The sequence below is a fragment of the Thamnophis sirtalis genome, unplaced genomic scaffold, assembly GCF_051295495.1.
Source record: "Thamnophis sirtalis isolate CommonGarterSnake01/CBP01778 unplaced genomic scaffold, rThaSir2_p1.2 scaffold_3, whole genome shotgun sequence".
NCBI lineage: Eukaryota > Metazoa > Chordata > Lepidosauria > Squamata > Natricidae > Thamnophis > Thamnophis sirtalis.
This window is the reverse complement of record NW_028261383.1, coordinates 138,373,160-138,389,290: the sequence shown is the minus strand read 5'-3', so window position 1 is coordinate 138,389,290 and position 16,131 is coordinate 138,373,160. Positions and strand designations below refer to the sequence as shown.

The 16,131-nt window shown below is 37.7% G+C and overlaps 1 protein-coding gene across 2 annotated transcripts in view; it reads right to left on the bottom strand.

The window, feature by feature from the left end:
• LOC106544047 (cholesterol transporter ABCA5) overlaps window positions 1-15,330 on the bottom strand; it is a 75,906-nt gene extending 60,576 nt beyond the window's left edge. Inside the window, exons 1-6 of one of the 2 annotated variants that reach the window (XM_087710202.1) lie at window positions 15,080-15,330; window positions 9,133-9,245; window positions 7,213-7,417; window positions 5,799-5,960; window positions 4,733-4,830; window positions 967-1,196 (exon numbers count right to left, since the gene is read on the bottom strand). In XM_087710202.1, the coding sequence (XP_087566328.1) occupies window positions 967-1,196; window positions 4,733-4,830; window positions 5,799-5,960; window positions 7,213-7,417; window positions 9,133-9,237 (800 nt within the window). In that variant the 5' untranslated portion in view covers window positions 9,238-9,245; window positions 15,080-15,330. Of the gene's footprint in view, window positions 1-966; window positions 1,197-4,732; window positions 4,831-5,798; window positions 5,961-7,212; window positions 7,418-9,132; window positions 9,246-14,379; window positions 14,788-15,079 lie in introns of those variants that run through there. The other variant, XM_087710201.1, reaches the window with a different exon arrangement.
• Window positions 15,331-16,131: the final 801 nt, after the last annotated feature.

Below are 16,131 nucleotides of genomic sequence, written 5' to 3'. Positions count from 1 at the left end.
AGCAGCAATAATATTAGAACAAATTTTAATTGCATGGCAGTTGTTTCATGACTATCGGGATTTTTCAAGAAAATAGAGGAATACTTTGACCTGTCCTTTACACAAAAGTGTCATTGCTCTAGAAAAATCCTTCCATAGTATCTTAAAATAAAGTTCATTGAATTTCCCAAAATTTTCTTTTTTATCTTGCTTCATCAGTTCAAGATGCTTCTAAATTCAAAAGTACACAAATGTATTTTTCTATGTATCGCTAACATATAAAAGAGCCGTGGTAGCAGTGTGGTTAGAATGCAGTTCTGCAGGCTGTTCGATTGTGACCAGCTCAAGGTTCACTGCCCCCAAATTTTCCAGAGGAAGAAAACTAGACAACTCTTATCATATTAATTACATTTTTAAAAAGGAGGGGGTGGGGGGGTAAGGAAAGCATCTGCAGTTCCACCAATCAAGTGCTTCATGCATCCTCTTTACATCTGGCCTCAGTTTAAAGCTTTGTCATGCATATGCACCAAAAATTTAAACTGAGAATCTGTACACAAGCATTAGTCAGTTTTTTCAAGCATTCAGCATAACAGTATCAAGAAAAGCAGCTTACATTTAAAGAGACATCTCTAAATTAACTCTGTACATGTTTACAAAGTAACTCCGTTAACATATATACACAGTGATGATAGACCAGTGATAATTGTGACCAAAGACTGCAAGCATTTCAAGTTCACTTTTATTTTCAAAATTGCATCTGATTCTTCACATAGCTTAGTGTTCAAAATATATCATAACGTAGTCATATCTATCCAAACTAAGAAATAGGTCTAGGGAAGTTTGAATATATAGCCTGAAATATTTCATATAAAGAGATTTTTTTACTTTGAGCCACAATCAAGATGCTGTACCTTTTCTTTCAAACTGTATAACTGAACAAGAACTGCTGCGGTTGTTTAACAATGAAGAACTAAGGAACTTACTCACCAAAAGGCAGTGTCATGAAGGCCCATTATCATTAAAAATTGTTTTAATTTCTTCTCTTTTTCTGCCACAATATGGATAGCTAAGTAATAACCAAAAGGCGAAAAGGCAACCACTAAATAAATCAGAATGATGGCACGAGAAAAATTATCTATTTCCAAAATAGCAGATTCCCCCATCATGACAGCTTTTGTTTGTTCCAGTTCTTCTAAAACTGAATGATTGGTCTTCAGCTGAAAAAAGAAAATGACTGTTAAAACCACTTTTGGAATAGCTTCTGCTAATAAAGAAACAGTATATCCAAAGCTATAAAATAATTTATGACAGACCTAATTTACCATATTTTTTGGAGTATAAGACCTGTATAAGATGTATAAGACCTGTATAAGAGTATAAGATGCACCAAGGTTTTGAAGAGGCAAATTTTTTAAAAAGTACCGTATTTTCACAACTATAAGCCGCACTGAAAATCCTAAAATTTGATCCAAAACCGGCAGTGCGGCTTATAACCCGGTGCGCTTTATATATGGAAAAAGATCTCCCAGCTGCTTTCGCGGCTTCCTGGAGCGCCAAGAACCTTCGCGCTCTTCTCCGCTCCTCGCGACTGCAATAGATGTCCAGAAGCGGCTTTTGGGGCTAATGGGGATTGGATTTCCAGCTCGATAGCCCCTGCTGCTTCTGGACGTCTATTGCAGTTGTGAGGAGCCAAGGAGAGTGTGGAGAAGAGCGCGAAGGTTCTTGGCGCTCCGGGAAGCGGGAGAGGCGCGCGGTTTGGTTTCTCCTCCCTGGATGTCGCAGTAGCAGCCCCAAACTCACCGATCTCAGTGTTTTTCGCATCGGGGTGTGCTGCAAGAGCATGCCCCGATGCGAAAAACACAGAGATCGGTGCGCTTGGGGCTGCTGCTGCGACATCCAGGGAGGATAAACCAAGCCGTGCGCCTCTCCCAGCTGCTTTCGCGGCTTCCTGGAGCGCCAAGAACCTTCGCGCTCTTCTCCGCTCCTCGCGACTGCAATAGATGTCCAGAAGCGGCTTTTGGGGCTAATGGGGATTGGATTTCCAGCTCGATAGCCCCTGCCGCTTCTGGACGTCTATTGCAGTCGCGAGGAGCGGAGAAGAGCGCGAAGGTTCTTGGCGCTCCGGGAAGCGGGAGAGGCGCGCGGTTTGGTTTCTCCTCCCTGGATGTCGCAGTAGCAGCCCCAAACTCACCGATCTCAGTGTTTTTCGCATCGGGGTGTGTTGCAAGAGGGAATGAGTGAAGAGTGAAGATCTTTTCCAGCCAGCGCAAAGGACTCCCCCGGACTTTTTTGCTGAGCACAGGGCGACGGGCCCACACCTCCACCACCAGCAATCCGGAAAGGTCTTCACTCACTCTCTCTTGCAGCATGCCCTGATGCGAAAAACACAGAGATCGGTGCGCTTGGGGCTGCTGCTGCGACGTCCAGGGAGGATAAACCAAGCCGTGCGCCTCTCCCAGCTGCTTTCGCGGCTTCCTGGAGCGCCAAGAACCTTCGCGCTCTTCTCCGCTCCTCGCGACTGCAACAGATGTCCAGAAGCGTCGGGAAACGTGCGGCTTATAACCCGGTGCGCTTTATATATGGAAAAAGTTTGAAAAATTAACGTTAATTGATACTGCGGCTTATAATCCGGTGCGGCTTTTGGTCGTGAAAATACGGTAGGTAGGTAGATAGAGGGATAGAGAGGGAAAGAGAGAGAAATGCAGTAGGTAGATAGGGAGAGAGAGAGTAGTTAGGTAGGTAGGTAGGTAAGTAGATAAAGGGATAGAGAGAGAAAAAAAATATATAGAGAGAAATAGAGAAATACAGTAGGTAGGTAGGGGGAGAGAGTAGGTAAGTAGGTAGATGTTTCCAGGTGTTGGACAAAGAAATCACTGACAATCTGCAGCACCTAAGATTTTGTTTCTCCTGGCACAGCACTTGATCAAACTAATTCTTATGAATCACGTTAACTAAAGAGCTTTCTGAAAGGGGGGAGAAAGCTTTTACACTCTGCAAACTTCCCAAAAAACAACTCATTTTTCGCGAAAACAGGTGTTTTTTTTAAAAAGGCATGAATAGCCTTGGGGGGGCTTGCAAAGTGTTCCTGCAGGGGTGGAAGGGCCAAAAATGAGCAAAATATGGCCCATTTTTTGCAAAAACTGTCACTTTTCATAGCCTTACAGAGGCTTATAGAGTGCTGCTGGGGGCTGGGGGGGGCAAAAAACAGCCCATTTTTTGCTCATTTCTGCCCTCCCCAGAATGCAGCCGCACAAGCGATATCGGGTGTACCTAGATTCACCCATGTTACACCCATCCTCCGCGAGCTGCACTGGCTGCCTATTGGTCTCCGAAAGCACTTCAAGGTGCTGGTCATCACCTTTAAAGCCCTACATGGCTTAGGACCTGGATATCTGAGAGACCGCCTCTTGCCACATACCTCCCAACGGATAAGATCTCACAGGCTGGGCCTTCTCCGGGTGCCATCGACCGGACAATGCCGGCTGGCGGCCCCTCAGGGGAGAGCCTTCTATGTAGCTGCTCCAGCCCTGTGGAACAATCTACCCGTAGAGATCCGGACCCTTCCCACTCTCTCGGCCTTCCGAAAGCCACTAAAACCTGGCTATTCTGGCAGGCCTGGGGCTGTTGACTTCATGAACGAGGTCCAGCCCCACCTAGACGGAATGTATGGTGTGTTGTTTTTAAATTTGTTTTTCTTTTTCTATTTTTAACTTTTATCTTTTATCTTGTTTTTGTAAGCCGCCCGGAGTCCTATGGGATTGGGTGGCATATAAATTTATTAAACTAACTAATTATTACTTTGGAAATGCTATCAATAGCAAAAATAAAACAAAACAAAAATATTATAGATCAAGTCAATCCAAAGGAGGCACACAGCCGTGTGGTGCAGTGATTAGAATGCAGCATTGCAAGCTAATTCTGCCATCTGCTAGCAGTTCAATTCTCATTAGCTCAAGGTTGAGTCAGCCTTCCATCCTTCAGAGGTGGGTAAAATGAGGACCCAGATTGTTGGGGACAATTTGCTGTCTCTGTAAACCACTTGAGGTCTGTAAAGCACTGCGAAGTGGATATAACTCTAAGTGCTATTGCTATTATATTCTGAACATATTATGCAAATGTAATTTTGGGAAAGGTAGAAGTAAAAAGAATCAGAAAATAAACAGCAACAAGGTGGATGGATTCAATTAAAAGTCCTGGTCAGTGCACAGTTGGAGGATACCTGAAGAGACAGATAATCCTATTGTCCCCAACTATCAACAAGGACTTATTGTAACTGCATAATGAATTAAGCAGTCAATACAAGGAAACACAATTATACATATATATTTCTGGTGAAAATATAAATCCAAAATACACTTTGTTTACATTCATGTAGCATCTCAAGCAAAAGAATTTCATATTCAGCTATTAATTATGAACATTAATTCAAAATTCAGTCAAACACTTAGGTGACTATAACAGGGACTCATTAGTTTGTGCACTGTCTAGATTTGAAGAGAAAACCATAATATCGAGATTTGATAGACAAATTTGACTTGGAAACATTTTTTCAATCAAATATAACATTAGGGACCACTCAAAAAGTGCTCTGTGTTCCAAATTACATACTGTATTTTTCTCAAATTCAGATCACTGCATAGCTTAACTGCTCACTTGGATAAAGCATTTTCGTATATAAAAATAAATAAATATTATATTGTATTTTGACTAATACAAAGAAATATTGAGTTGTATGCTAATCATTTATATTTACCTGAATAATAGCTGCATCAATGCAGATCTGGAGAGCTGTAAATCCATACCGCCAGTAGGTTTCAGCTTCACATATCTTGGAAGGGTTTGGACAACTGGCTGTAAAAAAAAAATTTTTAAATTTTTTTTTGCTATCTTACTATTCCACATCAAAAATAGGCTAATGTTTCTGCCATATAGATGGAAAAAGTTACTTTATCTTCAACTAAGTTTTTATCATATTGGCATGAATAAACTGATCTATAGTTTCATACTAGGATATAAGATTTCATATAAAATATATGAGAAAAGAAACTGATATTTAACATAGCCTTCTTCCAAATAGGCACTCACAAAAAAACCATAATGAAATTAAGACAAAAATATTAGCAGCATATATTCTTCTTCTTTAAAGTTTACAGTCATTTATAGTTGAAGCTGTACTAAAGTATCTTTATTAGTGAAAAATAAAAGATATACATGTAAAGAAAGCCTGAGTTCATCCTAAAACATTTAAAACATGTATATCTTCTAAACGCATATGGAAGGATTAAAAATATAATATTACAATATTAGACAAGTTTTTTTATTTTATATAGTAAAGCATCATATTCTTCAAATCTTCATTTCCAATCGATGGCATAAGCTTACATTTATATTTTTAGGCTGTTTATATAATTAAAACTAAAATCATTAAGGGTTTTGAATCTAATTCCAACATTCAATCAGTTTGGGATCATCATTTCAATTAAGCAATTCTAAAGGCTTCAGAAAACCAAGTTAGTTTTATCTGATTTTCTAAACTGATTCAGACACATCAAATCAAGCCATTTGGTGGATCAAACTGACTTCAAATTAAATGTCTAGAAGATATAATCTCCATTTGCAGTATATTTGAATGACTACATGCCTTTATGGTAACAAAATAGTTGGAATGTTTTTAAAATACATATGGAATCTATGCATCCTCATAAGTATCTAAAAGTACAGTAATTCTGTAAATTGAATAATAAATTATAAACATAATTTTACAAAAGATCACTCCTAGGTCTGAGAAAAATCAAATATTTATATATACATTTAAATACCTCTTGATTCCACATGAATTGCAGAAACAGGAACTTTTGTAGGAGGAAATCTAAGTTGATAGGACATAGAATCCTGAAAAATTACACCCACAAAGTTCCGGGGACTACGAAATGTAGCCTCTTGCATTTCTTGCTCACTTAGAAATTCTTCAGTAGTGATTCCTATAAAAGAAAATATTTCTTCTCATTATTTTCATCTCCGATTATTTGTACCAATACAAGTGCAAACCTATCTGTAACTGTCTCATTTATTAACCGTATAATATTTTTTTACATATAACATTCAGCCTATCTGAAGGTATTGATGTCAAATTAATTTTTTAAGTCTCTCATTAAAAATGTGGGATTTTTTAAATGCATAGAGTATGTATACTTGCAAAATACAGAACTTATTTTGAGAGGATCAGTTTAGGTCTATAGAATAGAATTCTGTGTGCAGGTAGTCCTTGACTTACAATAGTTCATTTAGTGACTGTTTGAAGTTACACCACCACTGAAAAAGTGACCTATGACCGTTTTTCACACTTATGACCATTGCAGCATCCCCATGGTGTAATGATCAAAATTCAAACACTTGGCAACTGACTCTTATTTATGACAGTTGCAGTCCTGAGGTCATGTGATCACCATTTGCAACCTTCTGATAAGCAAAGTCAATGGAGAAGCCACTTTCACTTTAACAACTGTTACGAAACTTAACAACTGCAGTGAATCACTGAACTGTGGCAAGAAAAGTTGTAAAATGGGGCACAATTCACTTAACAACTATCTAATTTAGCAACACAAATTTTGGGCTCAATTGCGGTCATATGTTGAGGACTACCTGTCATCAAAAGGCATGGGTTTTCAACACAGATTGCATTATAACCAGATTCTTTCATCATGAGGAACAAAGATATAAGAACTATTGTCCTGGCCAATGCCCAGTCAGATGAGGTTTAGCTCCATTGGATACATATCCAGTGGTTCCGGTCGTTGCTGTTAGGGGGCATTAATCGATTTGTTTTGTTCACATGGAACTTGCTGGACCCTAGGTGAAATTTGGATCTGCAGCCTCAGAGCCTCTTTTCTATTATCAAATACATTAGAATACGGCTTTTATTATTTATTTTATGTATTTATCACATTTGTATCCCAGTCCAATCACAAGAACTTCAATGGCTCACAGAGAGTATAGGATGATTGATTCATTTGGGACACCAGTAAGAGGCATATTGCGAGAATAAGCTTTAGAAGGAAAACACAAATAATGGGTGTTAATATAAAAGACTATTTATAAATATTTAATATGAAATAACATGCATGCAATTATATGAAAATAACATGTTTAATCTATTTTTCTAACTGCATCTTCCTAGCAAATACAAGAAAAAATATAAACATTTGGGAGAACAGAAGTGTGTGTTTATAATACCTTCTGTAAAATATTCTGCAGACATTTTGTGCATGATTTTTCTTGTCACATTGTTCACTGGTGTGTAGCCAACAACAAACTCAGAAATACTAGAGTGATCCACAGAATAAAGATCAGAATCAGGCACCTCATCATATTTCTTATTTGGGTACATCATGCTCAATAATATTAGCCAGAATAAAAAGAAAAGTGGAAGCAGTATTTCCTGCACAAATAAAACCAACATGTTAAAATGGGTAAGACTCAGAAACAACCACTTACAGCTGTTTATAATACTCACTGAAACAGAGAGTCTTCTTAAAAATCTGTTATTTCAGTATTTAAACATTACATATCTGGATATTGGTATAGCATTCACTAATTCTGCCTACTATTCCCCATGTGATGAGAAAGCAGCTTTCTCTGAATAACATAAATCTAGACTTTTTCAAAATCTAGAGCTGAAGATGGGACATTTCCACTCTAGCAGGATTTGATTTGATTTAACTGGCACTTACTGGGCACTAGGGACTCAAAGATAACATCTAAATTCTGGCAACAACGAAGTTTGATTGGCCAGTAGAGCAGGCAGAGTTTGCTAAATTAGTATACTTATGAAATTAAAATAGAACATGAGGTCATCTAATGTTAAAAAGATGTACAAAATGCATTTTCATGCCCTGCTTATAGTCTTAGCATTCATATTTTCCCTGGCGAGTATGAATGTTTGATAGAACAGATCATTAATAATTAAACAAGTATAATCACATGTGAAAACTTCACACATATTGCTATTTCAGTGTGGTTATAAGGCTAAGACTAATATGAATGTAACGTTTCACATGCATTATTCAGTCACAATTGCATATTTGACCCCAGGAAATGAACAACAGTCCCAGTGTCTAAGTGCAATATTGCTGAAAGAGGAGCTTAATTTTAATTTTTAAACATCCCTAACAAAAAACTGGAGTTACAATCCATACCTTGTGCCCAACAAAAATGAATATGCTAAATCTAATAAAGCAAAATGATATTCTTTACAATCCAGTATATGTATCAGTATCTTAATCTGTTTTTATTTTTTATTCTAACAGATATGAAAAGAGATTAAAGTCCTTGGTCCACATGATTAATCAAGTAGAATTCTATAACATACAGTATATATTGAGATTTTTATTTTCATCTTGCTGGTGGTATATAAAAATGTTTCTGAATTATATTTGAATGCTACCCTCTTTTTTGTGAAGATTATGTAAGTAATATTGAAGCCTGTAGAAATTCTGTAGAAAGGTATGAGCAAATCCATGATTTCTTTAAAACCAGCTTGTAGTTCTGGCATTCAGAAACATAATATATTACCTACAATAATTCATTTTTCACAATTTGGCTTGATAAAAGACTAAGTCTTTTACTAAAGAATAAGCTTCAGATAATACTAGACTACTGATTAATATTTTAAAAGTAAAATCAGAAAAACTAAATTGTGTAGTAGTTGCTTCACTGGATGTAGAAAAAGCCTTTGATGTGGTACAGATTAAACTTTTAATGTTTTTCTGAGATATAGATTCCCCCCATGATAATTTCTTGGATTAAAATATAGTATCTTAATCTATCTATTGTTATTGCAAATGGAATTATTTGTTCTCCAATTAAAATATCTCAGGAAGCATGTCCTTAATAAGATCATTTAATGGCCTAGAAGCCTAAGAATAATTCTGATGTAAAAATTTTAAACAGAGCTCAAATCAATGAACAAAATGATTTATTTATTTAGCTACCGTAATTTATATCGCTGCCCATCTCACAAACAAGTGACTCTGGACAGCATAATTAAAACAAAAATAAATATATAAAACTATTATCATTAACAATTATTTTAAAATATTCAAAAGATTCATCTTTTAATTTCTTCAAACCTTAGAAAACTGCAGATCAACTGACCTGAACACTACTCTTCTTGGTTCTCCATTTAACTAGGCAATTCTTATAAAAAAGAGCTCTTGTTTGTCGCCACACTCCTTTTTGTCTTGAAGCATCTGTAGACATTTTTGCATCTGAAAAGCAAAACAATTACATGCATTTTTTAAATGTATGCCCCTTTTAAGTCAATTAATTTGTTTTAACGATAGTATCATTCACTATATTTAATTATATTACTAATCAATATTTTAAATGGATACATTTCTGTAATATAGGTTTCACCATCTAAAAACAAAACCTACATAAACTATTAATTATCTTTAAGTGATATCAAGTAGATACAGGATGATAATCAAAATGCTTCTCAGATAAATTTTAGGAAGCCAGACTTGCAGATTTATTGCTGCTCTAAATACAGGACAAGCAATCCTTGACTTATGACCATTCATTTCAAAGTTACAACAGTGCTGAAAAAAGTCACTGATCTTTGCACTTACACCTATTGCAGTGCACCCAGTCACATGATCAAAATTCAGGTACTTGGCAACTGGCATTTATTTACAACAGTTGTAGCATCCTTGGGGTCCCATGATTTCCATTTGTGACCTACTGGTAGCCTTCTGAATAGCAAAGTGAATGGGAAAAGCCAGATTTGCTTAATGACTTACAGCTGTGGCAAAAAAGGATGTAGAATCAGGCATGACTTACTTAGCGACTAGATCACTTAGTGATGGAATTTCCAATCCCACTTGTGATTGTTAAGTCAAAGACTACTTGTATCATCTTAATTGCAAATAAAGTATTAGTTTAACATGTTCTGATAAAGCCTGGGATATATACACTTGCTATTTGTTTTCAGTTTTTATTATTAAAATTGAATTTGTCCAAATCCTAAATGATGATTAATATGACCAATTAACTCTTAAAAAAACAAATTATATGACTCACTGTAGTACTAAACAATTTCCCAAAGTTTCTCATGGCAATTTTTTTTCTGTTTTGCTTTTAAACTATTATTCAAATTTTATTGACCACAATTTAATATTTGTTATTTGCAATAGCAATAATGCTAGATATAATAAAATCTGATATTTTCCCCTTTTTTGCCATTATGCAATTGAGCATGGGTGTGTGAACCAGCCAGTTTCAACTGATAACATTGCAACATTAAGCATAAAAGGGAATATTCAAATACAAAATGTGGAAATCAGAATACTCCTATGTATAATAAAAAATGTTTACAAATTAAATACATTGTATTGCATCAGTTTTCTGCAACTGATGCTGCTCAAATTATGTTCATGTTTCCAAGTCTCTGATAGGAATGCCTTTTTTGAAACTGGTGGAAGTGTGAGAATTTATAGCCTAAATGAACATTCAGTTTGAAGCAAAAATACTCTTTAAAAACGTATAGTTGTTACAGATTCAAACACTGCTACAATATTTTTCAGACTGCATTTTAGAACTAGATTTGACAAAGACAGAACTTTGATCACCTTATGGAATAACCTCCAGGAAAGGGGTGGTGGTGTATCTGGGTGTCTTCTGACTTACCATGGTGTCATTTTGGAATTCATGAATCAACTGGTTGTAATAGTTCAGTTCTTATCTCTTTAATTACTATCAGAAGATGATACTGGCCATCATCTATCAAATTCTGGTCACTCATGTTATGTAATATGAACATGCTGAGAATGATCCTTTGCAGTGCTGCAGCTCTTTGTCAGCTCTATATTCATGAGATTCAGCTTCATTATGTACAACTGTAATTAGTATGTTTATCTAAATCCAAATATTCACAGCCTAGATGTAGATTCATAGATGTAGATCTACATCTATTCTCAAATGTTAAAATTATTGAAGAGCACATAATCTTACAAAAGCACATAATCTAATCTAGCAGGCCTTCTTTCTCTGTCAGAATCTACTACCACTGAAAATACTAAGTGGCAATGACTATTTTCTTAGCAATGTAGAAAACAATAAATGCTAACATTTTGAAGGGTATCTCTTTTGCAGGTAGAAATGATCACAGCTTCTTAAAACTGCACTATAGTACTATACTGTACTGAAATAAAAGCACTCAATCATTTATCTTTATTAAATAAAGAGGGACAGCAATGGCACTAAGCATGAGATAACATATTGTATGAAGCCTGTTAGAAATAAACTGAATGTTATGACACATGTAAATTAACACTAAACCTTGAGCTGATAGTGTTGTATTTGTTGTGCCTGATTATCTACTAAACCCAATGTATTCAAAAATAGTATTTTTTACTTTATTACTGTATGTTTTAAACATTAAAAAAACAAACTAAAAATATCTATTTCAGGACATTTCAAATACCAATTAATCACAAAATCTGAAATTGCAAGAGGCTAACAGATACAGAATTTAATTTGAAGGTAAAGGGAGAAAGACAATTTTAAAAGATCATGGAAACATATAGTTAATTTTTAAAACTCAGGGAAATTTGACCAAATTACTTGAAAACCCTTTCTTTTCCCACGGTGAATTTCATATCTACTCCTTCACAGAATTATTGATACCACTAGTGAAGATTTTCTCTCCTCAGCATTTAGTGAGCCAGTGCTAAGAAAGTAGCAACTGAAGTTTATCTGAGAAGCTGGGAATGATGACTCATAGAGGGCCCCCTGCACTAAGCTTCTGCAGAATGACAGTGTTTTTGCTCTTCCAGTATCATGCCAAAGCAATGCTTGTTGAAAAGATTACCAAAGAGACAATATGTAATGTTTCCCAAAAAATAATCTAACCCATCTAAAATAGCTCCCCTCCAAAAAAGAAGAACAATTCCCAAACTAATTGTTCCAAGTTTAGCATGCCTGTATTTTTCTACAGATCTTAATCAAAAATAAGCTCCAAGTTCTCCCACAGACTTTAAGCAAATAAAATAGTCATTCTAAAGTCTGCAAAAAAGGCTAGTAAGACCAATCTTATGAAAAATTGTGCAATAACCTAGGAGTAGATCTAAAATTAGTCTACCAACAGGATTGAATTAGTGAATTAAGAAATGATTATACAGTACAGCATTACATCTGTGGGTCTCTTATATCCTAGTCCAAAGAATAAACTGTTGTAAGTGATCTGCTCCTAACAAGGATTACTTAGATTTCAATTGGTTTAAATTCTTTTTAAGTATGCATAAGCATGCAGCAAGCCTTCATATCAGGTTCAAGCTGACAAGAGGGTCATACTTCTATAGTTATCCAGTCAAAGTAAAATATCTAAGAAATGCTACACGTAAATAGGCATAGATTAAAACAAAATAGTTCTGATGTTCAATTTAGTATTTGTTTTTAGGAAAGCTGAATTTAGTAATTGTTTTTAGAAATGCATTTTGGTAATTACACTATGAGAGATCTCCTTAGATTGTAAAATATATTTACTTCAATAAATAAACTCTCTCTACTGGCAAGTCCTCTTGTTCTTTCTGCTGAGTAGTCTATCCAGCATGGAATTTACACAAAGCTCTGCCCTAATTACACTACTGAGATTGTTTATACAACATGGCATATTACAAGCACTTTTTCCTCATAGCACCTCCCAATTCCGGATAAAATGCTTACACAGAAAGCATTTATACACTTACATGTCAAATCCTGAAATATTTATTGGCATAATATGGTAGTGTACTATGGTAGAAAATTTACATTTCAGAACCTAATCTCCCTCCCGCCCTCCCTAATTTCACAAGAAGAGAGAAAGGTAAACAGGCAATGATAATTTATAGGAATAATTTAGTAGTTTTCAATTCAAACTCTGAGTAGAAGTGCTTATCAGATCAAGGGATCTATTACACATGTTTTTACTGCATTGAACAGAGCTTAATCCTGGTTACATAAAATAATTATTTAGATGTGTTATGATTACCCACTCCAAAAGTTTCTGGGTGGCTTTACATCATCAGATTATACAATTAAAGTAGATAAAATAAAAATCATGACAAGGAACCATAACAATCAAGCAGCATCACAGGGGCTCCATAAACATATTAAACCAGACTTGGTGACAGAGCCACCAGAGTCTTAAGGGTCCTGCAAGAACACTTGGAGAGTGGCCACTATGTGTATCTCGGGAGAAGGGGATGCTGAGGGGTATTTGGGATTGCAGCCATCACACTTAAAAGGAGTGTGTTACAGGTTTCTAAATTTGTCAAGAATATAGGCACGTTATTAAAATCTATCTTGTAGTATGAAGTCTAATGAGAGACAACTTAGCTTAACATCCTTCTTAACATCCATTCAAAAATACATGCCAGTTGTCAAGTGCCCAAATTTTGATTACATGACCACCAGGTTGCTGCAACAGTTTTAAGTGTGAAAACTGGTCATAAGTCACTTTTTCAGTGCCATTGTAATATTGGTCACTAAATGAATGGTTGTAAATTGAGGACTACTTGTATTATTAGTATACACAATACACCTGCCAGTTCTTTAGTTAGCGTTCTCCTTCATTCACATCAAGTTCTCTTATTGTTTTATGCTTTTTATTTTTTTTCTTGGTATAAACAGTTACTTTAAAAATAAATCTGTAACTTCCTTTTAAGAACTTTAAATGTCTTACAGTGAATGTTCACAAACATTTTATTATATTAAGTTACAATGTTTTCTGCTCTTCCAGAAAATACTACCAGTGTTTTGGGTACAAGAAAGTGCAGCATAATTCAAAATCTGACGCTGTATTGGTGAAAAGAGATGGAGATAGCTAATTTTTTTCCTAGTCTCTTTCTCCCAGTTTCTTAATTATATAACAAACTCTTCCAACTCCCATAGTTTCCAAATATTTGCATCTTTCAGTTAACTACTCTGAAAATTAACCTTAAATAGTAACTGATTCTCAAATTAACAAGATGGCCTTTCCCTGTCTACAATTAAAGACCCCTTTTCTTGTCCTTAATGTATGCAATTATATATTTGATAATTGCTGCAATTGTATCATAATTGCTGGTGATTTGTTCAGAATAGCCTTAGGATCTATTTGAAGCAAACCATAAAAGCATTCCCTACAAACCAAAGAAGTCCCATTTGTCATCTCATAATCAACATTGGTATTGGTTATTCAGGTTTCTCATTGTTTGGATCTTTTCTCTTTGACTTCCCCAACTGTACCCTATACATTACACAGTCGCTAGCAATACAATATCATTTTTACATGTAACCACACAGCCTTAATGATGTTCTGAGGCAAGTAAATAGAGAGTCAAGGAAAAGAGAATGGAATGAGAAAAGCACCCCACGTCTCACCCATGAAGCCCCTCACTTAGATAGGCACCGTCTCAGGCAGTCGGAGATCTACACCTCGACCCAAAAAAAGACAGCTTGTCACATAATCGCCACAGCAGGCGCTGCGTCGTGGGTCAACAGGCGAGGGACATCTGACACCCGCAGCTCTCGCTGATTAGCTCCTCAATAATTGACCACGCCGGGCTAAAACACCTGCGGCCAAGCGGAGCGAAAGCCGGCTGTCTTTTTTTGCATTCTCTCCTAGAGGCAAAGCGGGCTTAGATGCCCCCTCAGGAGCCGCCCAGCTACCGTCAGCCGCCCCCGCGCAGTTTCCCCACAACTGAGGAGCCGGCCACTCAATTCAAAGCTGAACCCGGACAACCGAGCCCAAAAAGGCGTCGGGGAAGCCTCTGGTTCCTCGCCTACCCACCCCCTCCTTTCCCCCCTCGCCGTGCCGCATCTCTCCCGCCTTTATACCGCGTTGACTCCCACCTCTGCTCCCCCTCCTTCCTTCCCTCCCACGCCGCCTCCTTTGCTTTCTCCTCACGCCTCGCCTTCTCCGACCTTCCCTCTGCTCTCCTGGTGGGCGGGGGGGGGGGCACCTCGCGCAGCCTCGCCGCAGCGCGCGCCTGTCCCGGGCAAAAAGCAGCCGCAGTCCCCAGCCTTCCCCACGCCACCACCACAAACCCATCCTTGCCTCCACCCAGGCAGCCAACTTCACCTCAAGGCTGTCTGGCCGCAGTGGGTAGGTAGGGGGATGTGTCTACGCTGGTCCTCGTCAATCCGGGCCTTTCGGCGCCCGCGAAACCAAAAAAGAAAGGCCGAACCGCCTTAAACGTAGTTCTGGGAAGGGCGCTTTCGTTACTCTCCGCGCAGCTGTCGGCGGCAGGGATTGCAGCAGCCGAGGACTCCCCTTCCCTCTGGGGAGCCGTCGCTCCGGCTTTGTTTGGTCTTCGGAGGAGAGGAGGGAGCAAGTTTCCGCCAGCAGAGCCAGTCTCTGTCTGTCTCCTCCGCCTCCCAACCCTGGAATAGCTAAAGGCCGGCCAAAGAGAGAAGAAAAGGAGCAACGTCAAAAGGCTGTCAACATATTTGGGGAATGGCGCCTGGACCTAGTGCTAACTATGCCGTTGTTCCAGCCTGGGTCACAAAACAGAGCTTTCTTCGTAAGGCGGTTTCTTCACACCCTACAGTCACGTTCGCCACAGCTCCTTCCTAACTCTTGCCCAAGGGTCCCGGAATGTTGTTCTGCACCGCGAAAGAAAATTCAAAATTAATCAAGAGGGTGTCCCCGGTAAACGTTTTTCCTTCGCGAGCGATGAGCATCGGAAGTTCGTGTGTACAGTACGCCGAAGAGGATTCAGCAGAAAACGGGATTTAACACTTGATGCGGATGCCCTAGATATGTCTAGCGAAAATAAAAGTCCCGCCTGTCGACTTCACTGAAACCCGTTGTTGCTCGAGTGAACGAGAAGATAAATTGCAGCCTTAAAAGAGGGTATATATCATGGGCCCTTCTGATTATGTGCACATAGAGGTAAATGGATTGGTTATTCCTAAATAAGGACGGAGGCTTGGTAAACGGATTACAGCATTTGGATTACTGCATGTTGTTGAGCTCCTGACAGCCCTGGCTTCACTGGGGAGCATGTTGACTTCTGCCACATCTGACAAGTCACAGGTTTTCCACCTGTGCTTCATAACATCCAATAAAGTATAATATAAGTGACAAAAATACCTTGAAGCAAAAGTTTCTACTGTGATGGCTTCCTTGTC